At 39.0% G+C, this 27,616-nt stretch overlaps 1 protein-coding gene across 1 annotated transcript; it reads left to right on the forward strand.

The window, feature by feature from the left end:
* Positions 1–25: 25 nt before the first annotated feature.
* On the forward strand, positions 26–27,616 carry LOC139725089 (pre-mRNA-processing factor 6-like). Its single transcript, XM_071636177.1, has 24 exons — positions 26–117; positions 2,408–2,467; positions 3,533–3,632; positions 4,334–4,452; positions 5,795–5,873; positions 7,210–7,304; positions 7,688–7,898; positions 8,406–8,565; positions 9,169–9,296; positions 9,658–9,784; positions 11,769–11,887; positions 12,625–12,787; positions 13,273–13,381; positions 13,909–13,978; positions 14,280–14,401; positions 16,979–17,072; positions 17,892–18,056; positions 19,372–19,473; positions 20,085–20,159; positions 22,091–22,224; positions 24,026–24,093; positions 25,625–25,763; positions 26,425–26,551; positions 27,201–27,616. Exons 1-24 carry the CDS (start codon positions 26–28, stop codon positions 27,348–27,350), a joined length of 2,808 nt encoding a protein of 935 aa, XP_071492278.1. The 3' UTR covers positions 27,351–27,616.

Genomic DNA, 27,616 nt, shown 5'->3' on the forward strand with positions numbered 1-27,616 from the left:
AAATCGTTCCAGCACCGATTCCAAGATGGCAGCGCCCGGAGCACTCGTCAACAAGAAGCGTCGAGAATTTATGAACATGCCCGCACCCTTGGGCTATGTTCCAGGTTTAGGAAGAGGGTAAATATAACGGCCACGGCCTGTCCTCTATAATGTATTTTGTCAATTAATTAGAATATGGCCTAATCGTGATATCGGGCCCTTCTCGTTCTGCTTGTGCGTCTTCACTGTGCGAAGTCTATGGGGGTTGAAAGAAGTCCCCGACTATATCAGATTCAGTTCAGATTCGACATGGCTATATGACGAAATGAATGGCGGTGAATGGAGTGGCCTGTGCTGTGGGACAAATCATCTACGCGATAATGACTAGTGTAGATTATCCGGTCGTTTGTTAGGGCTGGGATTATTTAGTTTTTTTTTTTCTAACATCATAGGGGTTCTGTTTTCTAGTTAGTGTTTTCCATTGGCATTATCATGATTATTGCCGCGCCGTTGATTGTCATGGCATCGCCCATATCATACGTCTACACTAAACAGTCTAACGTTAGTATTTCAAGTAAAGTAGTATACTATAATTAAATATAAACCCACTATTTAATACCCGTAAACTTTAACATTAACTGTTAGTTAGAATTCTACCGTTAACTGTTAGGCATTGATTGCTATTGTGCGGATCATTATCAATATCAATTATCATATCATGAATGATTACATGTATGTGGGGTCCAATGCAGTCCAAAGGCAAATGCATAGAGGTCTGACGTTGTAGTTTGATGTTCAACACATCGACACCCCAATTGTAATTTTTTTTTTCTATCAATAGATAGGGTTACCTACTTAAAATCAGTCCGGGAAACCCGCTCATCACCTGCTCATGACTTTAGAGGCCTGCTCCCCGTACACTACAAGTATGCACTCCTCCGCCTCAGGAGGCCTCCGGAGAGCCTCATGACGCCCCCCCGGGGAGAGAGACTCATGAAGCTCCCTGTTCAGTTTTTATTCATCTCACATCTGACATATTGTCGCAACTTTGCATGGTGATATTTTTTGATTAATACACACACATGTCCTCTGTCCATGATGAAAAGAAGAAAAACTTCCATTTTTTTTTTTTTTTTTAAACAATCAAGTTTTCATCAACTGATGCACAGCAACCCAAAGAAATACGGGCGCCAGCGGGTTCGCTCAATGCAAGGCTGCCGCACCTAGCGGCCTGATCCGACCAAATATTTTTTGTTTTTTTCTGCGGCTCTCACCTCTCCACGCACAAATCGGCCTATTGGAGCTGAAGTCTGAGTTACTCTGACATCTTTTTATAAAAATTCGTAACGAGAAAAATAAGATCAGTAGCCCTATATAAACAGCCTGATCTTGTGCATAACCGTACTATTCCACACTGATAGAGTAGGTGGGTACTCCAGTTTTTTAGCAAACTAATCACTTTGTTGTAGGTATGACAGGTTCACTTTCTTTGTCAATTCCGCCGTCAGTTGACCTTGGGGCGCTTTTTCTGGAATCCCGCAACGCGACGTTACATCACATCACGCATCCAGCACACAGACAACGCACAAGCTCGCTCTGAAAATCTCACAGCTTGTGCGCTGGCTGTACACTGTATGTGCTGGATGCGTGATGTGATGTGACGTTGCATTGCAGGTTGATTAAAAATAATTGTTACCATGGCAACCTTCTTAAGGTAACCATGGCATTGTAAGAATCATGATTGTTAATTTGATTAAAGAGATGTTTATATTGGCTTATTTTTGTTTTAATGCATGTTTTTATGTTGTGCAATATTAAAGGAATACACATTCTGTTACCAAAAATAATTTGTTGCCATATAGCAACAGGTAAAGACGTCAGTTAGAAAAATGGCAACAAGTGGATTTGTGTTCAGCTCAGCACCTCCAAAATAGGGGAAATAGCACAAAAAATCAAGATCTACAGAAAATTTTGAGAAAACCCCAATATTGTGACAATTCGCCATTTAGTGCATTAGTTTCCATGAATATATTAATTTCGAATTCATTATGATCAGCGTGGCTACACATACCCACTTCCATTCATTTACAGTACCCCAGTAGTGATACTGCTCTACCAGGTACCTTTCAACAATGGAATGGAGTCCAAGAAATCATACTTCATAGATCTGCTGCACCTTCATAAATTGACAATGTAGGCTGCTGTTGTGTGTGTGTCAATTTAAAGTAGACATATACATGTACATTGTAGGAGTACTGCTATTGTGCTATTTCATTGACTACCTTTATTGTCACTGATTGCTATAGACTGAATTTTCTGGATGTATACATGTCAAAAAAAAATAATTGTGATTCATTTCTTTTCTTTTTTTTTGATAATGTTTTGTTTTGCTTACGTTTTCTTTTGTTTGATTATTCTTTTGTTGCAGAGCCACAGGATTCACCACTCGGTCTGACATTGGTCCCGCAAGAGAGGCAAATGATATAAGGTAAATCCCTCCACCAGTAAGTTTTGAGTACAGAGGGTGTCAAGTTCCCACTTGAGCAGGGTAACACCATACCCTAAGTTGAACGTAGAAGTAATAATTCCTTTCAGAAGCTCCTCGGAACTATCGCTGGATGATAGTGGAAATGTTGTATTGTCAGTGAGAGGTGGCATTAGTCCAGGCTAGAGGTCACATGACCCTGTTTGTGGATATATACCCGGTACAATGTTTCTTGATGGTTTCTTGTCAATTCGAGGATGCTGATTTCAACTCTAATTGATGCCACTCGCGTAACCTTGAGCATTTTTGGCAAAATGGACTGCATGGTGTACAAAACAAGTGTGAATCTCACTTTATAGAAAATGTACATTTCAAGTGAGTGTGGAGACAAATTACCCTGCAACTTTTGTACAACATGTGCCTCTTTCATGTACACTGCATGTTGGGGAGATGTCAAAGAATTTTTGAATATTCTGTTTTTTCTCCCTCTTCTTTTTTTTAATTATCTGTTGCTTGGCTACCAACATTCCTGCAAAACAGTTCAGTTCCCAATCAAAAAGTGGTTTATCACTGCTACCTTATATTGATCTCCCAGTTTTTCTACCCCTTCATGTGGAATAATTATATCTAGACCAAACACACTGTATTACCATTAGCCATTTTGAACAACTGAGCAATTATAAAAAAAGAAAATAAAAAATTCAAACACTAGTAGTTGTCAATCCTTTATGGGGAGAAAAATAAATTGTACTGCTTGCAGCCCTCCCCCCCCCCCAAAAAAAAAAAAAAAAAAAAAAAAAAAATCATCTCCAGTCTTCAATCAAGATGCTTTTCAGTGTTGTATTGTGTTACATGAAATATACTAGTATTTTGATTAAACCTTGTGATATTCAAGTATATTGTTTAGAAATAAAACAAAAATGAATGAATGAGTAATGAATTAACGAATGAGTGAATGAATGAATTATTGTATCCCATTTGTACTTCTTCCCCACCAAACCCCTACCCCCTCCCCAAACATGGTAGCCAAATCATTAAGTATTTATTTCTGTACATCTTCATTTGCAGTGATGATCGCCACCCTGCGCCCAAGAAGAAGAAGAAGAACAAAGATGATGATGACGAAGGGAGTGGGGATGAAGACCTCAATGACTCCAACTATGATGAGGTATATTGTCATTCTCCATGCTACTTTCTATAAAAAGAAAAGCAACACTAATATAGAATTTATGATGTGTATTATTTCTTATGTGCATTATTCATGAGCCCTCTGGCTCACAGTGCAAATGACCCTAAATCAAACAAAATGAAATGAGTAGAATGTTAGAGGCTTTATCAAACTGAAGCATCAAGAATAAAAACAAATACAGTAAATTCTAAGAATGAGCTGTCTTTTACATTATTATTGTTATTGTCTTTTTCCCCCCTAAACTAGCACTGATTACTTCGTTTGGATGTAATATGTTGTACCCATGGAAATGTGTTACTAAAATTCCCTGGCTTTTTTTTTGCATTTTTCATCTCAGGTACTCTGATTTTAATGAAACTTTTAGTTGCACTCTGGGTAGTCCTTTTACTAGTCAACTTGGACATGATATGTTTTTGCTATAAAAATAATTTTTTTACCAGCTGTGGCATGCCACAGTATATTGAATTGCCATTGTGATGAAGTAAGTATACCATTGTTTATATACGTATGCAGGTAAGCTCTTTGCAAATAATTGCGACACAAGTTTTGACATTTTTTTACAGTGAGAACGATGAATCAAAAAGACGTAACCCTAGTGGCGACCCGCATTTCAAAATCTTTACAATGAGAATGTACATAGTGTTGTCTAATTTTGTGACTTCTCATATTTTTAATCCAAGTTCACTGGCTACGGTGGAAGCCTCTTCTCCTCGGGTCCATATGAGAAGGACGACGAGGAAGCCGATGCTGTGTATGATGCCATCGACAAAAGGATGGATGAGAAGCGCAAGGAAAGAAGGTAATTTGTCAGGAACGACGACAAAAAAAATTGAATTAACTGTTCCATACGGGAACCTGGTATACCAGGGCCCTGTTTCATAAAGCTGTTCGTAAAGTTACGAACATCTTACGAGCGACTGGTGATCACTTCTGATGTGCTATACTTATCAGAATTTCCTTAATTCAGCACAAGAACTGATCACCAGTCGCTCGTAAGTTGTTCGTAACTTTACGAACAGCTTTATGAAACACCCCCCAGGTTCCCATGGGAGCAACTGATATACAGGAACCTGGTACGCTGTATACCAGGTTCCCAAGATGAAGACAAGAGTGCCTACTTTAGTGACCTAAATTCATGTTTGTGTTATAATGCCAAGAAAAATGGGTTTGATAAAAAGGTAAGAACTTATTCTATTACTATATGTTTTCTTTCTGTTGGAAAAATGTGTATATCACAGTATTGTTTTACTTTTATCTGACTTAGTTTATGCTTGTTCTGCTATAAAACTGGTACGAACGTGTACATAGCGATCAAAGCTGAGCGCAGTAGATTTCTGTGTTCGTTGACCCCAGTCATCCTACTCAGGTGCCTGGTTTTGTGTAGAACTAAAGAGTTTTTGAGCCCATGAGCACATGGTCTATTCATACCTCGCGCCTGATCAATATTTCTATTGTTTGATGGCACATGTAGTTGACCGTGGAAAGGGGATGTGTGTGCCGCTTGACTGCTTTCGCACAGGTGGATTACCAATCTGTCTGTTCTCTGTCGACGAGCAAAAAGAATCTGTATTGGGGGCATTTAAGGCTCTCAAAGAATTGTGGAAGGAAGGGGTTAAGTCTTTCTATGAAAAAAAAAGAAAAGATTCAGGAATGCCTGCCCTCTCTCCTAGATACGTCTGCACTGTCTGTACAGTGTATTTGACGATCAGGTCTATTTCATTGGTAAACTGGAAATTGCATTATTTTGATGTGTTTTTTTTTTTCTCTCTTTCTCAAGGGAAAAAGTAAACAGTTAAATATCTAATGTAAGAAAAAAACCAAACAAACTCAGAATGCAGAGCAAAGTATCAGTACTATTTGAAAGTCTAGGACAAGACAGCAATGTGGCATATAATGTAACGCCTGTGAGGAATTAAGAAAACTGAAAAGACCAGACAGTGTGAAAAACAAAAGACATCATGCCTTTGGGACTAGCCTGTAAAAACTTCTCACTCGTGGCTTTGATATTTGTTGCGTGAAGACAAAATGGCCATGACTTAACTGAATATTGGAACCTTCAAATATGTATTTTATGTACAACATTCTGCATTTGTCTTGCATAGCTCTGAAATACTGTCATTGTTATAATTTCTTGATATCAGAGAGAAACGCCTTCGGGAGGAGATTGAAAGATACCGCCAGGAGAGACCAAAGATCCAGCAACAGTTCTCTGACCTCAAGGTAAGTCATTCACAATGTTTTCCACATCGCATAACAAACTGAAACAGCCTGCAGTTTTTGTTGCATTTTTTTTTGATGAAGTCATCAGTTAATTTGGAGTTATCTTGTGAAAACTGTATCCTGGTCTTATTGACCATGATTTCATGTAGATCTAATGTCACCATCATCTCATTCAGTGTACTGTATATCACACATATGTATATTGTTGTTTGTTTGTTTGTTTGTTTGTTTTTGTAATTGGAACAAATTTCCAATCTTTTTGATATTATCTGTCATTTAGAACCTTATATAGTGACAGAGTGGAAAATAAAGTGTTATTTTGTTATAGAGATGAAGTGAGCATTGTCACAGCTTGAGGACGGTAAACATTGTATTTGTCCTATGAGTGTCAATTTTTTTTTTTGTGCTTTGACTATTTGCTTTATCAGCCTGTAATAATCAAACCCTTATTTTGCACATATTGGGTATACACTAGATGAATCTGTGTGTAGTAATTCTTTCAATCATTTTGAATCTTTTGCCATCCCCTGAACCACAATCATGCAGCCTGAAGTGGAATTATTTTCCATAGAAATTGAGAATGGAAACTTGTAACAAGTTCAGGGCAATTTGCAATATCATTTCTTCCACTTGATGTTGGAGTGGGTATTTGGGCAAGACCTCATACTTGTGTCCATTCATATCACTTGCCTGCCAGTCAGTTTTAGTTGCCTTGGGTAACCAGGAAATAATAGAATTGTAGCCCAGGTCTACATAAAAGTACAGTGAAGAAATACTACAATAATGTCAACAACAACAACAAAAGGTATTTTGGTATTTACACAATATCGCCCTCATCTAGACACAGCAAGACACATTGGCACATGTAGCCTTCTTTTGATGAAATAAACCAATATCTGCCTATCTTTGTACATTGTATCTACTCATCTATCTATCTGTCTACTGTAAAAGTGGAAATTTTCGCAGTGTTGAAATTTTTGCGTATTTCGCGCAACTACTCTAGAGGTTAGCGCGAAAATAAAAGCACGCGGAAATTTTTGCGTGCAATGTGTCGCAGTAGTTGATGTCTTGATTCCGCGGAATTAGAAAAATGCAAAACTCTTCTTACCCGGCCAAGCGTGAAAAATAAGTCAGACGAAAATATCAATTTTTACAGTATTTATCTATCCATCTACAAACTGCCATACCAAAAGACATGAGATTCAGGTGTAAGCTGCAAAATAAAATCTGCAGTCCTCGGATAGAAAGTGGTTCTCTGAAGAGGCCACTTTGGCTCATTTTGTGAATTGGTTCTGATCATCATCATGCTACATGTGGATTCTTTTAAACTCAACAGAGGAAACTGGGAGAGGTATCGGAAGATGAGTGGAACAGCATCCCTACAGTTGGAGATGCTCGCAACAAACATCAGAGGAACCCAAAAGCAGACAAGTATGTCAGTGTTATAAAGAACATTCTGTATATACCTTTTTTTTTTCTATCCTCTAAATGGAAATACACTTGTATTATCTGTTTTTGAAAGCCAGGGGAATGATATCATTTCAACATACATTCAATAGGAACTAGTCAGTGGAATGTGTACTTTTCATGAAAAGAGAGATTTTGTGGAATTCTAATATTTTCTTTATATTGTTGTCCAAAGTAATGTCAAAATGACTTTTGAATGGATTATCCGACTTTCACTGATGTGTGTTATTGATATTGCTGCTTTCACTCAATCCGTTTTTATATGTAAGCTTTGGTGTCCTTTTTATTGTGAAAAAAAAAAAATCATGTAGTTTCATTGCTTTTTGTTGTTTTCTGCAAATCTCCAGGATTACCCCAGTCCCCGACAGCTTCCTGGCCAAGCATGCCATGGGGCAGGGAACCTCCAACACTGTTGATGCCCAGATGCAGAAGTACGGTGGCCTGCAGACCCCTTACCCTGGGGCCATGACCCCGGGGATGTTGACCCCCACTGGGGAGTACGATCTGCGGAAGGTGGGCGAGGCTAGAAACACCCTCATGGGTGTCAAACTCAGTCAGGTAAGCAACTTTAATAAAGGAACTGTGGAAGGCAGTTGCATGTTGACTTGTGTTGACTCATGGTACCCTCAACATCACTCATGTGGCCAAATGCATATCTAGATAAGTGCCATATATGTCATTATAATTTTTCTTCTATTTTTCTTCAAATGTACGTGGATACTCCCACCAGCAAACTTTCTAAACCAAGATTTTGCCTGTGACATAATATGGTATAGTATAGTACTAACCATGATTTACAAAAGACATTGGAATGCACCTTCCCCTAGACCAAGCTAACCTTTCTTTCTTCCTTGTTTCTAACCTGGTTACCAACAGACATTGCAGGGAAACTAAATGACAATGGAAAAAAAACCCAGATAGACTAAATTCTCATGTGTTTAAAACATTACAAATTTAGAAGAAGACAACAGCAATATTCAAAGTCAGTCATGTAATGTATAAAACTTAATGCTGTACACAAAAGACCCATAAAAGGAAGTACATCTGTTTGTGGTCCCCTTCCAGGTTTCCGACTCTGTTGATGGTCAAACAGTGGTTGACCCCAAGGGCTACCTGACTGACCTTCAGAGTATGCTGCCCTCGTATGCTGGGGACATCTCAGATGTCAAGAAGGCCAGACAGTGGTTGAAGGCTGTGAGGGAAACAAACCCCAACCATCCACCGGGTAAGTGCCTCCCTTTAACAAAAAACAAACTAACAAACAAAACAAAAACTACTGAGGTAGTAACTAGGTAGTAACAGCAGTAACTACATGTGTGCAGTTTTTGCCTAATGTACTTCCAGCGCTACATCGTACGCCTTCTACAGTGAACTTTGCTTCTATTCATGTACATTTAAACAGAATTCGGTATCTCCAAAATATTACTGTAAAAGTCTAAATTTTTGCCGTATTGAAATTTTGGGGCATTTCGGGCAACCAGAAGCTACAGGGTGTAGCATGAATTTAAAATAAAGGCACATGAATATTTTTCCTTGCCAAATGTTCCAGTAGTTGATGTCTTAATTTTGTGGAATTCAAAATATTCAAATCTCTTCTTTAATACACGGCTAAACAAACAAATCTGAGGGATTCGTGGAGTAGGAATTGTACTGTGAGAAAGACAGGAACAGAGAGAGAGAGAGAGAGAGAGAGAGAGGGAAAGAGATGGAGAGGAAGAGAGAGAGGGGGAGAGAGGAAGAGAGAGTGTGATAAAGAGATTATATCGCTCCAGATATGCCGCTATGTTGTGCATGTCTTGTCACATCTTCTCTTTCCCTTGCCCGGCAGCGTGGATTGCCTCGGCCCGTCTGGAGGAGGTGACCGGCAAGCTGCAGGCAGCCAGGAACACCATCATGAAGGGGACAGAGATATGCCCTCGCAGCGAAGAACTCTGGTTGGAGGCTTCAAGATTGCAGGTCAGAGGTCCATTAAAGTAGCCCAGGACCACAACATCAATGAATAATTACTTTGATCTATAAAATCAATTGATTGGTGCCTGAAATTAGATACATTTTGGATCCATCGTTCACAATATTATGATGATTATTATAGATTGAAGGACCAGCAGTGACTTCAACTTCAAATATCTCAAAATGTGCTTGAAAGCAAAGTTGTGACTAATGATTGATACATTGTAGAAATAACTTCTTTTTTTTTCCCAGAGGATAGACTTTAATAACAAGTTTGTGAGGACCCAACCTTTAAACTTCAACAACCCACGTGCTTCCATTTACTTTGCTTCTGTACTGATTGTTCCGATGTCCCCATTCTTTCTAGCCCGGTGACACAGCCAAGGCGGTGATCGCCCAGGCGGTCCGTAACCTCCCCGAGTGTGTGCGCATCTGGATCCGAGCTGCCTCCCTTGAGACAGACCACAGAGCAATGAGGAAGGTCTATCGGAAGGGTGAGTCCAGGTCAAGGCAAGGGGAACAACAAGTTTACAAACCAGCCATGATTTTTATGCCTCCGCAACGAAGTGGCCGGAGGCATTATGTTTTCGGGTCGTCCGTCCGTCCGTCCCGTTTTGTTTTTGTCGATATCTCAAGATCCGTGTGGTGGTTTTACATCAAACTTGGTATGAGGGTATATCCTTGGGGGATAATACTTTGTGTGAATTTTAGGGTCACAGGGTCAAAGGTCAAAGGTCACTGGTTATTTTGTGAAAAAAAATTTGAAATTTCATGTTTTTCTCCATATCTCGCAAATGGTTCAAGGTATCTTCATGGAACTTAGTATATATGCTTGTACCGATGGGCAGTGATTATCTAGGGAAGTTGGGGGTCATGGGTCAAAGGTCAGGGGGTCAAAGGTCAAGGTCAACTCCTCAAAATATCACTACTTTCCTTAAAATGCAATATGCCTGAAGGTTTTTTTTTTTTTAAACTTGATGTATGGCATGTATTACCCAATATATATTTTTGGGGAAGTTTCTTGCCAAAAGGTCAAAGGTCAAAAGGTAAAAGGTCAAGCGAAAGTGCTAAATTGCACTTTTTCCTCCATATCTCGAAAGTAACTCAAGGTATCATCATGAAACTTACATATTTATGCATGTTCAACCTAACAGTGATTCTCTTTGGAACTGTGAGGTCAAAGGTCAAAGGCCAGGTTTAGATAATGCTATTTTCCCATTTGATACTGAAATTATACTTTTTCTCAATACCTTGAAAATTACTCAATGCATAAACTTATAAAAGGGTCAAAAGTCAAGTAAAAATCATCAGTTCCTCAAATACCTGCTCTCTGACATTTTAATCATTCATCCAATTGAACCTAGTTCTAGGAAAGTGAACATTCAGCACATTTGTGTCAAACCTGTCATTATAATATTTTGCCAATTGTGTGAAACTGTCATCACACATTGTCAAGACATTGTACTATAGACCTATTAGGAGAACCATGCATTATGGCGGAGGCATATCAGTAGCCGTAGCGATATATCTAGTTACGATTAAAATTATTCTCAATATTCATAAAGGGCAAATTATTATGAAGTTTCTGTGCGCCAAGTGTTATCACAGTGATGACAAGAGATACAACGTATGAATACCGAAAGTACATCAATTTTAAATCAACTCTATCCTAATCGAAACCAATCAAGATTGACCACGTAGGTACGAAGAAGTAAGAGTTAAAGGTGAGAATTGCATTTATCAAGAGATGAGAATTATTTCAAAGTATTCGAGAGTTGACTCAGAGTTGATTCAGATTGTATTAAAGGTGCGTGGTCCCGGTAGTGTAGAGGGCGCTGTTGATAATACTGCCGATCACCGTTAGCATTGATACGAAGATTACCGAAGTTGAGCTGTCATCAAGAGTAAAGTGCGTAGGTGTTGCTAAGTAACGTTGCCTTCGTTGTCTTCTCTGCGCATCGCGCAGTCTGTAGTAATGCCAGGGTGCGTACATATGTGCTTGTTATTATGACATCACAAAAGAAGATTGCTAAAGCTGTCATCCCCCTCAGCCTAATCATGAGCCGAACTGTGATCAGACCACTGACCACAGTGAATCGGACTTCACTGTCTCGGACTCGGGGAAAGTGGGCCAAAGCGTAAGCGCCAAAGAGGAGTTGATAGCATAGGTCTCCATAGGAAACTTGCGCCGTGCGCCCGCGTACACATTTGACTAAAACACCGGGACAATGCACCTTTAACCCTGTGTGAGCTCTGAGTGTCAGTTGGTGCAGAAAATTCCATACATGTAGCATCGTATATGCTGTACAGTCCCTGGCACAGTTAAATTCATTCACTGGCAAATCATCATGCAAACACTTGTAATGCATGACCAGACATCCACACACAGGTTTTGATTTTAGACTGAGAATCTAGTTTGTTTGCCTTTTTCCTTCGTGAGTCAAATATGTATTTCCTTTTTATTTCTCAAACTTGAAGCTTTGGAGCACATCCCCAACTCGGTGAGATTGTGGAAGGCTGCAGTAGAATTGGAGGAACCAGAGGAAGCCAAAATCCTCCTGAGCAGAGCTGTGGAATGCTGCCCCACCAGTGTGGAGGTGAGACAAAGATTCCATATTGTTTCGGTGGTGGCGAGGTGGTGGTGTGGCATTGGATTTAATGATGATGGTGATTGTGATGATATTAATGTTCCATGATGACAATTGTGCTCAAGATTATGGTGTTGGTGATGATAATGATGGTGATGATAATGATGGTTGAATGATAATGACAAATAACGATGATGATAATGGTGATAATTGATTCCGTAGATAAAGATAATGATGATAAACCATAAAGAATTGTGATGATGATTTTGAAGGCAAAAAGGACGTACCAGTGGTTGGTGGTGGTATTAAAGTATCATGATTGTTATATGGCGGTTTAATAGGTTAAGGATTCTTACAGTCTTGATGTTTACCATGATGATGATGATGTTAATAGTAGTGATGCTGATGATTGAAGTTGCTAAGCAAAGAGATGAAATAAATGGGGATGACAGTGGCGATGATGATGATGATGATGATGATTACTCTAAAAATGACAAGGATGATGACAATGATACTGAATGTGACAAGAATGATGATAATGCAGAGATTTGTGATTGTAATGGGTAAAAATGCAAATGGTAAACATTGTAGAATTTGATATGATAATAAAGGATGATGCTATAATGATATCAATAAGAGTCAGTGAAAATGGCACTGATGATAATGAGTGATGATGAAAAAAGTGGTATTGGTGATGGTGATCATGATAATGATATGTAATGTCCATCCATGGTGCATCTTTGCAGCTGTGGCTAGCTCTGGCCAAACTGGAGACCTACGACAACGCCCGGCGGGTTCTCAACAAGGCCAGGGAGAACATCCCTACGGACAGGAAAATCTGGATTTCTGCTGCCAAGCTGGAGGAAGCGAACAAGAACTTGGGCAATGTGGAAAAGATCATTGACAGAGGTATATCATCTTTAGGCCTGTGTGGTGGGGAAGCGTATTCAGCCCTGAATTTGGAGCCTTTCTGACCACTAAAGCAATTAGTTATCGCATATTTTATGATAGCTATGTTGTCTTTTTTTTTTTCTCTCGAAGAGGGACTTCTGGACAATGTGTAGCTTATAATGCATAGTTATAACATTGTACCTCACATTGATATCCACATTTTCACCTAATGTCTGCAGAATGCTTAGAGATATGTGGTTGATCTTTTAACCTGTTGAGGACGGTTTGATTTTGCTTTATCATGCATTTCCCATAGAAGCTTGGGTTAATTCCCCATGGAGTGGTGTATTAATATGCAACCAAACAACCCTATGATCATGGGAGATGATTTGCTATTGACTGCTAGACATTTGACACTGGACTCCAAGGGGTTAATAAATCCGTGTGTACAAATTCACTATATTCTGAGTGGACTTTGTACTTCTCCTATTTAACCCACTCAGCCATCACATCACTGAAGGCCAACATGGTGGAAATCAACCGAGATCAGTGGATCGAGGATGCAGAGGAGTGCGAGAAGGCAGGGAGTGTTGCCACCTGCCAATCAATCGTGTGAGTTTTTAAAACAGAAACTGGGGAAACTTGAGTGTGGAAACTTTTCTTATTTTTTTATGCAGACATAAGTATGCAGTTAAACAAAGAACATTCCAGATAATCGTGTGTGTGTATCTGTCTTAGTTCTTTTTCGTCAATGAGTAAATTGATGGGTGTATAAATCAATGAGCAAAGGATGAATGAGTGATTTCTTTTAAATGAATAGATGAATATGTTGTAGATGAATGAATGAGTGGAGTTTAAAGTGACAGGCTAATGGAGTGTATGAATGAATGAGTGAATTGATTAAAAAATAGGACCGATAGAGTGATTGAGTGAATGTATAGATAAATGATAGACTAACTGGAGGTAGAATGAATGAGTGAAGGAATAAATGAATGAAGCAAAATACTAATTATTGATATTCTCTGACCAATTGACTTACAGCGTGTGAATTAAATCATACCATTACATATTTGACAATTTGCATATTAGTACAGAAGTCCTCTCAAATAAGTCATTCTTATTTTCATGTTCTTGTTCAGACGCGCTGTCATTGGAGTTGGCATCGAGGATGAGGATCGTGAAACCACGTGGATGGACGATGCGGATAGTGTAAGTCTCAGACTTATCTCGATAGTATTATGATGCAGTGTCAAATCTATCCTGCACTGCAGTAGGTTTCTATCTGCATTTAATAATCCAGTTGGTAGGTCCATGTAAGACCCATTCTGCAGCAATCAATTCATCGTCATATCATTATAAAAGTTAGCACCTCTAAATTTGCATCTGACTGCCAAATTTCCGTACGTAGATGTAAATATTAAGAATATGGAATAGTGTGATGATAAAGTAATTCAGTAGGTTAGTCATACATACATGACCTTGACCTTCTGCCCTTCTCTTCTCACTTCAGTGTGCTGCCCACAGAGCCCACGAGTGCGCCCGAGCCATCTATGCACACTCACTCACCGTCTTCCCCAGTAGGAAGAAGATCTGGATGGATGCAGCCTACTTTGAGAAGAACCACGGAACGAGGTTAGCATCAGCTGTCCAGAATGTATTTTCTGTAGTGTAGACTGGACTATCCCTTTAACCCTCTGCATACCTCACTAATTTCCGGTCCATAGATATGTGTGTGAAATCTGAGCAATTTGGACTCATCAGCACACAGGGGTTAAAGGCACTGTTTACTATTGGGAGTAGTGATTTTTAAAAAGTGTTTTAAGTTATCACATGTGATGCATACATGCATGTGTAGCTCGGTTGTATCACAAAACATCCTTCCATATGAAAATTTTGCAATAAGGCCTGAAATATAAGGATATACAGTTCTGTATCACTTTTTTTTTTTCTCACTAAACCATAACTGCAGACAAGTTATTGTAGAAACAATTTTATTGTAACTATTGTTCACTTTTTGTATATTTAACAATAATACTTAACACTGATTATATTGATTATCATTTTTACATTGGTTGTTCCTTTCCCTAACTCACATTCTACAACAATTCTAAAGCAGTAAAGCGAGGTTTTTGATTCATCTGCAAATGGTAAATAATGCCTTTTACCCGTTGAGGATGAGTCCCGAGTATACTCGGGCAAGTGCGTATGGGAAATGCGTGTTGTAGCAAAATCAGCCCATCGTCAACAGATTAGGACTGAAAATCTAGCAGATGTACACGATGACTCCGATCATTATGAGTCAAAATCATCCAAACACAGCAACGACATGTTTTACACTTGTATTTAAGAGATGAATGAATTTTAAATATACAAGTGGTTTGAGTGAATGTGGTGATACAGTACTCTCCGCATAATCGGGTAGGCTCAGGCAGAGCATTTCTTACCCGATTAAGCGGAGTACCCGATTAACAGAAGAACACGTCTAATTCACAATTAACACACACAATGCGTATGTACATGCATTGTACACTGCACCAAACACCTACACCGTATGCTTAACACTCGTGCTTGTACGGCAAATTATACTCAGTACATACCTTACACTTGCTCAATCACGAGCAATAATTTACACTCGTCTTATGGACAAATATGTCTTCAGACAACTTTGTCGTTTGACTATAGACTCCTCGCTAACATGCAGGCGTTTTCCGAAATGCACATGTCTCTTTGCGTGCACTAGTCACGTAGAACATCGGGTTACTTTTCGAGAAGTGACTGGGGGAAATGAAAACTATGGAGCTGGTGCATGGCCTGATTTTCGTTGCAAACTTCTCGTATTTTGAATGTTGTTGTGGTGCAAAGGAGGAGCGCAAGTGTGTTCAACTCCTGTCTGTCTATGCAGTTGTGAGTGCCAGCTACATGTGTAATGCTCGTTTACGTGTGGCAATATGTCGGTACTGGTACATGTACATGTGTTTTCCTGTGTAAATCACTCCCCAAATGATCGGTCTTCATTGCAAATTAAGCAGAGAATGCGATTAGTCATGAAAAATTTGACATTCATGATTTCTTGAAGTATTATACAATATTGTATCTGTGATACAATAGGGGTAGAAATAAGATTAGAAGAAAATTATTTACTCGTTTATGCGGAGAGGCAACCCGATTATTAGGTAATTTTAGTGTGCATTGGAACTGATTTTGATATTACTACCAAATTAAACGGAGTACCCGTTTAAGCGATACCCGATTACGCGGAGAGTACTGTACTAGTAGAACACGTTTAGAAAATAGTGAAAGTTTGAGGAAAATTACACATTCAATTAAAAAGTTATAAATTCTTAAGTTTTGGTGAAGCCATTGCTGGAGGAGAAAGCTACAATTTATGGCTTCACGTGGAAAAAAAAGAAAGAAAAGAATGAAGAACAATATCAAGAAAATATGGAGAAAATTCAATATATTTTCATGTTTCCAGCATAAAGAAAGAGCACTTGACTTTATTCTTCTCCAGAAATCCGGGTAAATGATACTACCCTACCATGTCAGTACAAAGTCAATAGAATGGGTACATTCTAAAGAACACATACATTTTGTTGAAGACTAGTATCCGGACCTTTCACCTCTCTTTCTGTGTCCATCTGTTGTTCACCCTCACCAGACAATTGGTTCAAAAAGTACCAAATTTTGAAGTTTTGCTGCAGCCATTACTGGATGAGAAATCTACAATTTATGGCATCACACATGAAGGACAATATCAAGACAAATCAAGATATTTTCACTTCCTAGCATAATGGAATGAGTACTTGACTTACCTCTTTCAGAAATCAGCAAAGTGGAAAGAAGTGGTAAGAATGTGTACTTTCAATAAACAATGAAATTTGATAATTTGTGAATGAAATTTGTATTCTTTATACTGTAAATTGACTGTTTTGGGTGCACCAGGTGGGTTTGGGAGGATGGCCTGAGGGCCCAAGTCATTCAGTTGGCTCATTCCAGACCCAGGCTGCCCAACCTGGTGCACCCTTACCACTCCTGTGTATGTCCTGATTACGAAATATGTACTATGATATTTGTGAATGAAAGCCAAATAAATAATAATAATAATAATAATGATAAAAATAATAACAAAAACTGATTTATTTTGGAAGAGTAGTATTCTGACCTTTGCCTGCCTTGTATCCCCCCCCCCCCAATCCACCACCACCACAGGGAATCCCTGGAGACCCTGCTACAGAAGGCTGTGGCTCACTGCCCCAAGGCTGAGGTTCTGTGGCTGATGGGGGCCAAGTCCAAGTGGATGGCAGTAAGCATAGAGTTCAATGTCAACTAGATGGGTCATGGCATGGAGTCAGAGAGATTCTTTCATAGAATTTGTTCTTGGTTGTACATTTTGAATCAATCTTAGAATTGCAGTCCTGAATGGTTTCAAACATGTTTGGAAGTACACCCGTACACTTGATGTGGAAGTGAGCCAGAGGGGCACTCATTTTCACTTTATTCTCTATTGTCTTATATGTACAGATATAATATTTTATGTACATGTACAGATATAACATATCATGCACACATAATGTTTAGTTTGAAGAATAAACTTGTATAAATTTTGCCAAATGATGATAATAGATGAGAAATGTATGGATTCATTGTGGTTGCCTATGATTTTGCACTTAATCTCACAAAGTACAAAGTTGGGCAAAATCTGCCAAGCTTACTTATGATGTTGTAATGTACTAGAGTATACTCTCTCACAAATATGTCGTAACAAGAAAATGGATCAGGGAGAAATAGAAAGAACAAAAAGAAATTCTTAAGCGTTCTGAAGGTAACAGTGAACTCTGTTAGAATAAATGCAGTTATAATGAAATTCTTATTACAATAAAGTAAAAAATTCAGGTCCCAAAATTATCTTCTTAGAATTTCAAAGTACACCACTATACTGTTTGGCAATATTAAAATTGTGCAGTGACAAAAAACAACAATTACAACAAACACAAACAAACAGAAAACAACGCAGGTTGAAAGGACTTTTTAATAACGAGATTGCACTGTACTTTATTGAACCTTCCTGGTAACTTTCCACCTCTATACTCCAATAATTATCCCTCCACCTTCCAACCCCCAGGGAGACGTACCAGCAGCCCGTCGCATCCTCGCCCTGGCCTTCCAGGCCAACCCAAACAGCGAGGAGATCTGGCTGGCTGCCGTCAAGCTTGAGAGCGAAAACAACGAGGACGAGCGAGCCAGGAGACTTCTGGCCAGGGCGAGAGGCAGCGCCCCCACAGCCAGGGTAGGGTACAACTTTCCTCTGCAGGTCTTACGCTAATGAATAATGTGGACCAGCTAGAGCCCCAAATCAGCACAAGCTGGCAAACTCAGTGACTTTTTCATACCAAAGATACTGTCTGTATTGCAGAGCAGAAATACATCTGGGGGAAAAAATACATATCGTTGCTGGGGCAACATGACCTTGTATCTACAAAATATCAAATATTCAGGAGAGGAAAAAGGAAAAAAAACATGGCAGCCAAAGCACTATATCAAATTGGATAGTCTTTCCATTGACATGCTGTGGTTGCGTCATTTTGGGGTAAGGTAGCTAGAATTTCTACAGGACATCACTTAAGTGATTATCTGACAATTAATCCAAAAAAGTCTTTTTCACCAAAATTTGATGTACAAAGTCTTCTCACTCAAACGACGATGTGTATGTTATACAGGCTGGTAGAAAAACTGATTAGTTGTGGTTTAATGTTGATGAATCCCTTTACAAAATCCACTTTTTTGGGAAGCTGATCATGTCCCAGTACATGAAAAAGGGACCGATTCGGCAAAGATTCAGAAAACGTTGAGTTTTTGGTCCATTAATTGAATAAAACTGTATGTCAATATTTAAAGTCTGTCAATGTATTATGTCATGTCAGTGGCTTTATTTACCTCCTTGATTTCTAATTTTCATCACTAGTGGACAGAGTTTAGGGATATATTCTTTATTTATACACAGCAAATTGTGCATATGTGTAGGCCTACCTTTCCTTTACCATATTTGATGTATGCTATAGAGTGTCTCAACTTCTGAATTCGTTTTGTTTCTTCTGCTACAGTATCATTTCTGCAAACATCTGCAATGTTAGAAGATTGCATAGTTACAAGAATACTCTCACAAGTATTTCATCCTCATGCCAAAGATGGGTCATTTAAACAGTTGCTCACAAATGAAAGATAAAGTCCTCTGTTTCTGACTACATTTTGATTTTCTAATACAAATTCCCCCGCCCCCCAAAAAAGATACACTCCCTTTATTTTATACTTTAGACTGATGTGGTACAAGACATGCCATCTCATGTGTTATGTAAACTAGATAGTGAAATGCATAATGATTTAATCTCATGATTTCGTAAGCTTGTAAATACACACCTTTGGCTTCTCAGAATTCACTTGGAATTGAATAACAGTGGTCAGCATTATATCATTGCCTCGGTGTTGTTGCCTTGGTATTGCGTCATGTTTATTGTTTTTTGGGGGGGCTAGCAATGTTCCCTCTCCACTAGAACAGTGTACTTCCCTCGCATGACACATTTCTTGCATTTTCCTGTCATTGGTAGGTGATGATGAAATCAGCCAAGCTGGAATGGCAGCTAGGTTGTCAGGAGAAGGCACTGGAGATTCTGGCAGGAGGTGTCACAGAGTACGGAAACTTTGCTAAGGTGAAGATGCCATGGGATGGTAAAACTCTCTATGCGCCATGGTGTAAACCCCCTGTGTGCCACACTATTCTGAGACAGCAACATCATTCTGCTGAAAAGCATTCCATTTATCAAATCTATGTAGCCTTTATTACAAATTTGTATTACATGTATGATGGACACATAATGACCAAATATAGAGAGAAAAGACGAACCTTGCTATGATTTAAATCTTATGACAAATCTATGATTAGTTCTCTTTGAAATGACCAGGAGCTGCATTATTCTAGAGGAATGACTTTTGTGCACAAAATAGCACCAGAAACTGATTATATTTCAATTTACTTGCAAACCCAGTAGGGGATACTGCTTGATAGTTAATCAGCACATTAATCCGTTGAGGACGACTCCCGAGTATTCTTGGGCAGGTGTCTATGGGAAATGCGTGTTGTAGCAAAATCAAACCGTCCTAAACAGATTAAGATGGAAGCTACACGTTCATGTAAATAAAATATACTTTTGATAATGAAATGATATAGATTATTACATGAACAGCACATCTTACGTATACAAGTACAGTAGTCTGAATCATCTTACGTGGCATTCTTTTTTCTTTCTTTCTCCTGTGACAGCTGTGGATGATGAAAGGCCAGATAGAGGAGGAGCTTGGGAGGAAGGAGGAGAGTAGGAAGACATACCAACAAGGAGTGAGTCATCATCTCTTCTTCTTATTCTTCTTAACCCGTTGAGGACGTGTCCCGAGTATACTCGGGCAGGTGTCTGTGGGAAATGCGTGTTGTACGATTTGTGGCAAAGTCAGCCCGTCCTCAACGGGTTAAGAAATGCAAACTGTTACTTTGTTTGTTTGTTTGGTTACATTTTGTTTTCAAAAGATTTGTTTAATAGCATGGGTATGCATGGGTGGCCCAATATTCCTTCCCTGCACACTTGAGTACAGTAGAAAACCACAAAGACCACTGGTTTGCAAATGCATGCAACGAAGTGTGTACTCATCGGTATCGGTTGCTCTCATCAAGATTCACCAGCTGTGTGTGTCCTTTCATAGAGATCAGTAATAAAGATGTACAGATTATTATGGGAATTATCAAATATATCCAAACTGGGCAAGCCTTTACACTCTGGTCATGAATCCCCCACACTGACGGATCTTTAACCATGTATGCTGTGCAGGTTTCGTGGAAAATACTTTGTTTTTGTCAAATTATATGTGACCCGCTACAACAAAAGGATCCGAAAGTTGGGGGAGGACAATTTTCTGAAAATTGCATAATATTATTCCCGTACTCTTCTACCGGTACTTTAATTTCATATATAGCACAACTCATAAAAGCACTTGGTTGCGGAGATATCGATGATTTTATCTGCACATGTCAAGTGGTTGAGGAAATCAGAGTTTCGAGAAAAACGCCTTCAAAGTTGTCCTTTCAATGCTATCATGGTCATTGGAAGGTAAGACAGTTTTCACCGCTTGACGATAGAAGGCACGCTCCTAGCGACCTCCCCCATGTTCAGTCAAGCTTAGCGCCAGCGGTCTACGCACAACCAATTGGTAATCAGGATGCCATGCACTGACCAATAAGATCACTCCCTCGTTGCTAGGGGCGGAGTCTAGCTGCAGCGCTAAATCCAAATCTTCGGACACGTTTTTCTTACATTGAAAGTCGCACAATCATGGCCCAGAAAAATGCTAATTTCTTGCCTTTCCTTTGATCATTATGAATCGAAATTTCGACAGATGATGGACAAAACATTAGACTACAAAATTATGCCAAAAACAGAAATCCGATTGTTTTGACCAATTTTGATGATGTGACTTCAAACTCAATTTTCTTGGCTCGGCCATCAGCGACTTTAGGATCCTTTTGTTGTAGCGGGTCACATATGAATACACATGTCTATTGCATGAAAGGTGAACATACAGATAAAAAATAAAAAAAAAATATCACCTTTCAAAATGCTGCAGTGCTGTTTATAAGGTTTGCATACCATTTTATCTTATATCTTGGGGTGGGTTTAGTCTTCTAAATCTTTTCTCGTCTGAAACACATCACTGCTCTGAATTCCTTCAACTTACAACACTGATGCCAGTGTATTTTTTGTTCCCAAAGATAAGAATATGTTATTCAAAATGAAAGATGTATTTGCTTTTTTTCAACAACTTAATTCAGTGTTTGCAAAGAAGTCATCTTGCCAAGTCAAGTCAGGAATGAATAGAAAGAATTTGTAGAACTTATAAATCTACACTGATTCATGCTAAAAACTAGACTTAGTGTATTTTTGATTATGTAAACTTAATAAATGTGTGTTTTGTGTTTGGTTACAAATGGACAATGTAGTATCTCAATGTCATGTTATTTGTGTACATTCAATTCCTGTCTTGAGTGTTCTCACATGATAGGGAAAAATGTTGTCCTTAAAATGGATTCCAAAATCTCTTTTTTTTTTTTAATACTTGTAACATATGTTACTCTTTTATGAACAGCAATTCAGATATACAACTGTAGTATGGAATTGCAATGTTGGGTTCCAGCAAATTTGAAAGAGCTTTATAAATCCCCCCCCCCCCCCCATATTCCCTCTACTAAACAAACGTCTCATTGTCTCACCCACTATGCAGCTAAAGAAGTGTGTGCGGTCCATCCCTCTGTGGCTGCTGGCGTCCAGGCTGGAGGAGCGATGCGGGAACCTCACCAAGGCCAGGGCAATTATTGAGAAAGCCAGGCTATCAAACGCACAGTGTTCCGATCTCTGGTAAGGAAGACTACACACATGTACAATGTATGTAATGCTATGTTTGTTTACACTATGTTCCCAGCAGTCACAAGCAATCACATGTCGGACCACTGTGGACAAAACGGGATGACGTGAGACAGTGAGGGGTAACGGATTGACAAACATGACAGGCTGTGATTGCCGTGGATGCCATGTCAGATTTTTAACCCTAACTAGGCCGGGCTATTTAGGTAGATGATAGAGCCGGGGGCCTCCCAGGCCCCCCCTCCAGATCTCAGCCGTCGACCGCGTGATCGCGACGAAAATTGGCACACACATTGCCTTTGATGTAATCTAAAATACCTTGAAGTTAATTTTTCAAAAAATTATCATTTATGCTAAATTATGCTAATTTATGTGTAATGATGCATGAAATCAGACTATTTGGTATAAATCACAAAATAAAGCTCAAAACAGGCACATTTTTTGTGTAAATATTCTTTTTAGTGTTCTTAGCAAATGCAATAAAAAAAAATTGTGACATCAGAAAAAATTCTGAAGTATTTTGTTGTTTTTTTGAATTTCTTATGTATTTATTTGTTTTTTCGACTTTATGTTTTTCATTGTTTTTTCGATGAAATTTGTCCGCGACATCGCTCCGAACAAGAAAATATGTTATTCATTGATTTTAATCCATAAAACACCAAAATAATCATGCTTTTATGAAATTTGCCTGTAAGCACAGTTTGCCATGAAATTGTACACGAATTCACGTTTTTGAGCAATTTTTGGTCTGACATGCATGTACATATTTATGCGTAACATCGGAACCACGCACCCGGGCGTCGCAAATTTGGTGTCAAAAGATGCGGGAGACTTGAAAGAAGAAAGTCATGAAACGTCGCGGCGATAGCTTTTTGCGATTGCGATACATCGCGCGGAACGGCCTAGTTAGGATTAAACTGTCACAAAATCGGCCAAGCCAGACATGGTGCCGATGTGAAATATAGAACATGCCGGTGGTAATAAAATGGAATGAAGGCAACAAAATATGACAGCATGTGTTGCAATGTAGGCCATAACAAAACTAGGAGGTGGTCCACAGTTGGAGGTGATGGGAAATATGTGTAGTCTAGCCTGACCAGACACCTTGAGAACATCGTCCAAAAACTTGTACATGATCACTGGAGTGAAGACTGGAACAAACAAGACTAGACTGTGAAGGAAAGATAAACAGGAGAATATCCCACCTGCCCACAGCAAACTACATTTTTAGTAAAAAAGGGACGGCTGTGTCTGCTGGGAACATGGTGTAAAGGAAGTTTTCACAGAAACCAGTTGTTACAGCCGAGAAACTGGCTTTCACAATGACCTTGACAAAGCAGAAGTGGAAATCAGGAGAAAAGAACAAAGAAAAGAAAAGAATGGTATTTGCAAACAAAATCAACCCACGGGAGTTGTACCCAAAACAAAAAAAAAACATAACATATTTTACGATGCTGTGTTCATAGTTTTATCATAATAGTGGGAGTTGTAGAGTACAGTATCATACAGGGTTTGATCTCCAAATTTTCATGAATATTAAAACTGGATTTGAACTTGCGTTATGTGTTCTATGTGACATTGCACCAATTAATAATCAGCTCCTAACACCAACCTACATCCCTTTTTATAAGTTATAATGTCAACAAAGTTTGACCCAGCATATTCCCTATTATTCCCCCCCCCCCCAAAAAAAAAAAAGGGGGGGGATTACTGGCATTAGAATTAGGTTTGTAGAATCAAATATGTAAAGAACATGGAAGACTGCATGCTATGTATTCTCTTCTGTTTCATGTAGGTTGGAGGCTGTCAGGATAGAGAACAGAGCTGGCAATAAAAGCATAGCCCTGGCAACCATGGCAAGAGGTATGTACAGCTTGTGTCAACCTGCTTTTCCCTGTATCTGGGCAATTACCCCCCGAAGGCAATTACTGATGAGGGTTAAGGTTATGTTTTAGGGTGGAGAGTTTGGGTTAGGTTTAGGATTAGGTCAGGATTAGGATAGGATTAGGATTAGGACTAGTGGAAGGGTCTGGGGTATGTGTAATTGCCAGGGGAAAATTGCCCTATACCTGTTTTCCCCCATCATTAGTGGGGGGTGTTTCATGAAACTTTTTGTCAGTGATTTACACTGACAACTGTTAAAAGCTACTGAAATCCTTGCGTCTGATTGGCTGATAGCAAATTTGTCGGTGAAAACCTCCGACGAACTCGTTGATGAAACCCCCCCAGAAGGTTTTAGGGGTCAAGGGTGTCACTCTTATGAGAAAAAATATGCTTTGACTGATGAGGGGTGAAGTAGAGACTCCTATCCCTAAAAGCATTTCTTAACACTACATAGCCAAGGCAATGTTAGAAGTGCAAGAAGGGGCTGGCAGTATTTTTGCCTCCCCTCCTAAAATCTTGGCCGTTGATTTGCAATTGTTGCAAAAATTTACTTGCGCGTTGCCCTTTAGGTGATCTCCCAGAATATATCATCAATTGTTGCCAAAACATGGTCGTTTTCTCTAACTTTTGTTAATTATGCTAATTTATGCATAATATTTTTGTACAACAGATGTTAAGCTCTTAATCCCTTGATAAAGCTTCAAAAGACTGTTTTTGTTTTTGTTTTTGTTTTCTTCTTTTTTTGGTTTAGATATTCTTTGTAGTGTCATTAACAAATTTCATGGCAGGGCTGAAATGAATAAATATCAGATAAATAGCCTTAATTTTGAACATGATGACATAATGACAGACAAGGTTGGATGAGAGGAAGCTAAATTTAAGGTGAGAAAAATACACCATAAGTGACAGACACACAACTAGAGCAAGAGAAATTCAAATTCAAGCAGGAGAGTGAGGGATTTTGAAAAAAAAAAAAAATGGCATCAAAGCAGGACAGATTGAGTGTCTGGAGAAAAAAACAAAAAACAAAAAAACAAAAAACTTTCACTGGTATGGGGTAAAGATACTGGTACTGTAGCTACAACAAGACTCAGAATTGCAGTTGTTTTTGGTTTCCTGTAGCTTGAGTGAACTGCATTCGGTGGCTTTTCGTGGTAGTGCAATAAAAATTACCATTTTCCTTTCACATAGGGTTATTAAGCAAAATGCTAGGGTGTAAACTGTTGATACGTAACATTCGGCATAAGACACATGCTCTCTTATATGCTACCTCAACCACTTACATTCTATGTTAAATGTCAAATTTGACTTGCATCTTGATTTCCTATACTGATATTTATTTTATTTGACATGTATTAATTTCTGCAATTTCATAACAAAAGCAATGTACAAATACATTTTTCTTTCGCACAAATCATAGGATTTTTTTTTTAAAGAAGGATGAATAGACTTGGTGAATGCAAATTATTGACAATTATTTGATACTAACAAATTTTAACTTCCATTGCAGCCATGCAAGAATGCCCCACATCAGGGAAGCTCTGGGCGGACTCAATCTTCATGGAATCTAGACCCCAGAGAAAGACAAAGAGTGTGGATGCACTCAAGCGATGTGAACACGACCCTCATGTACTCCTAGCAGTCTCCAGGTAAGGATCAGTGTTATATGTGTGATGTAAACCAAATTTAAAAACTATAAACAGAAAGCAAATATCTGAACGGACAACTGTAGGTACAGTTGTATTGTTCTTGTATTCAGGTATTGGGGAACAAGAAACTGACTTCCTGTTATTTCCACATATTTTTTTTAAAACTTTTTTCCCCTCTGCTACAAAAGTTGTTCTTTTATGCAATCTTTAATGTGCCAGCAGCAAGACATAGTGTTCATCCTGTAGGATAGTAATGAATAACTATTTGCATGTACAGTGCAGTAAGAAATTATTACTGTTTTTATTACAGATTAATTCATTTATGTACATTTGCTATGTTTCTGTACACATCAAAACTTGTGGATACTATCAATACAAGTGTATATGAACAGGTAACTTTAAGTGGTCTTTAGAAAGGTTTTATGAGCCTGCACCAAGATTGTTTGCCTGGGTCGATAGTAATTGTAATGTTGATGCATTTTTTCAGCCTCAGGAAATGCTATATAAACAATAATTACCATGGTATTATTGTAATTATCGTCATCACCATCATCGCCATTATTTTTTCCATTATTGCTATTACCAGTATTTTTTTTCATTGTGTCAGTAAATATAGTTTTCCACATTGATATCAGCATTCTCTCATAACGATGTATGACAGGTTGTTTTGGAGTGAGCGCAAGATCACCAAGGCGCGGGAATGGTTCACCCGGACAGTGAAGATTGAGCCAGACCTCGGGGACGCCTGGGCCAACTTCTACCGCTTTGAGCTCCTGCATGGAACAGAAGTGAGTTTCATTTTGGGGGGCTCTGTTCCATGGACTTCCCCTCCAAGTAGAATACCCTCTTCAGTTTCTTTATCCATGAGCTTTCCATGAAACATGACATGACAGGTCTGGTGCTGCCTTGCAATGAAAGTTTCTAACCATGTTGTGTCTGAATGCTCTGGTATATCCAAATGACAGTTAAGGCCTCGGCACATCAAGCACGGTAATAGCAACGGTACAGGTTTTTGCTGTGGTGTGCGAAAGGGAACCATGCATGGTTCTGTTACAATATCACTTCCACGCTCATAATTTTGTTACAAAATTGAATCTTCAAATGGTGATTTTGTTGCTCTTCATTTTTACTTACAATTTATGTATGATATTTGAGTTATTTTGTACCAAATTATTGATGTCATTGTTTTTTGTGTGTGTGTTTTTTTTTTTTTTCGGTTTTTTTAACAGAATTAAACGTGCTTGCTTTTGTTGCACCATAGCAAAAAAAACAGACCATTGCTGTTACCATGGCCTTTACCGAGGCCTGTATGCATGTCTTAATGCTGTCAGTACTCATACCAATACAGTAGAATGTATCCAGACAACATACAGATATATGACAACTAGGTGTGTCTAAGCAGCCTAAATCCTGTTTTCTCACTGTTCTCCCCTTCAGGAGCAGCAGAAGACGGTACGGGATCGCTGCATCCTGGCCGAGCCTCACCACGGAGAGCTGTGGTGTGCCACCTCCAAGAGTATCGACAACTGGCGGAGGAAGACCGACGAACTCCTGCCCATGGTGGCCGACACCGTCCTCATTCCCTGAATATGACACGGTGTCTCGAGTGACAAACTCTGCCAGTGACACTAACACAGATGGACAGATTATCAGATGTGTTTTTTTGCTTTGATATGTACACGTGTATACACCAAACATTCATGTAGGATGCATGAAGCATTCATGATGTCAACACTAAAGTGTTCATGTTGTATGTGGCGTACATGAAGCATTCCTGATGTTTACACCAAGCATTTGTGTTGTCCACACCAGTCATTTTGTGTCATGTCCTTGAAGAATCATGACATACACAT

The sequence above is a fragment of the Diadema antillarum genome, unplaced genomic scaffold (genome assembly GCF_040938485.1).
Source record: "Diadema antillarum isolate AM-2024a unplaced genomic scaffold, OU_Dant_1.0 seq00000015_RagTag, whole genome shotgun sequence".
Taxonomy (NCBI): domain Eukaryota; kingdom Metazoa; phylum Echinodermata; class Echinoidea; order Diadematoida; family Diadematidae; genus Diadema; species Diadema antillarum.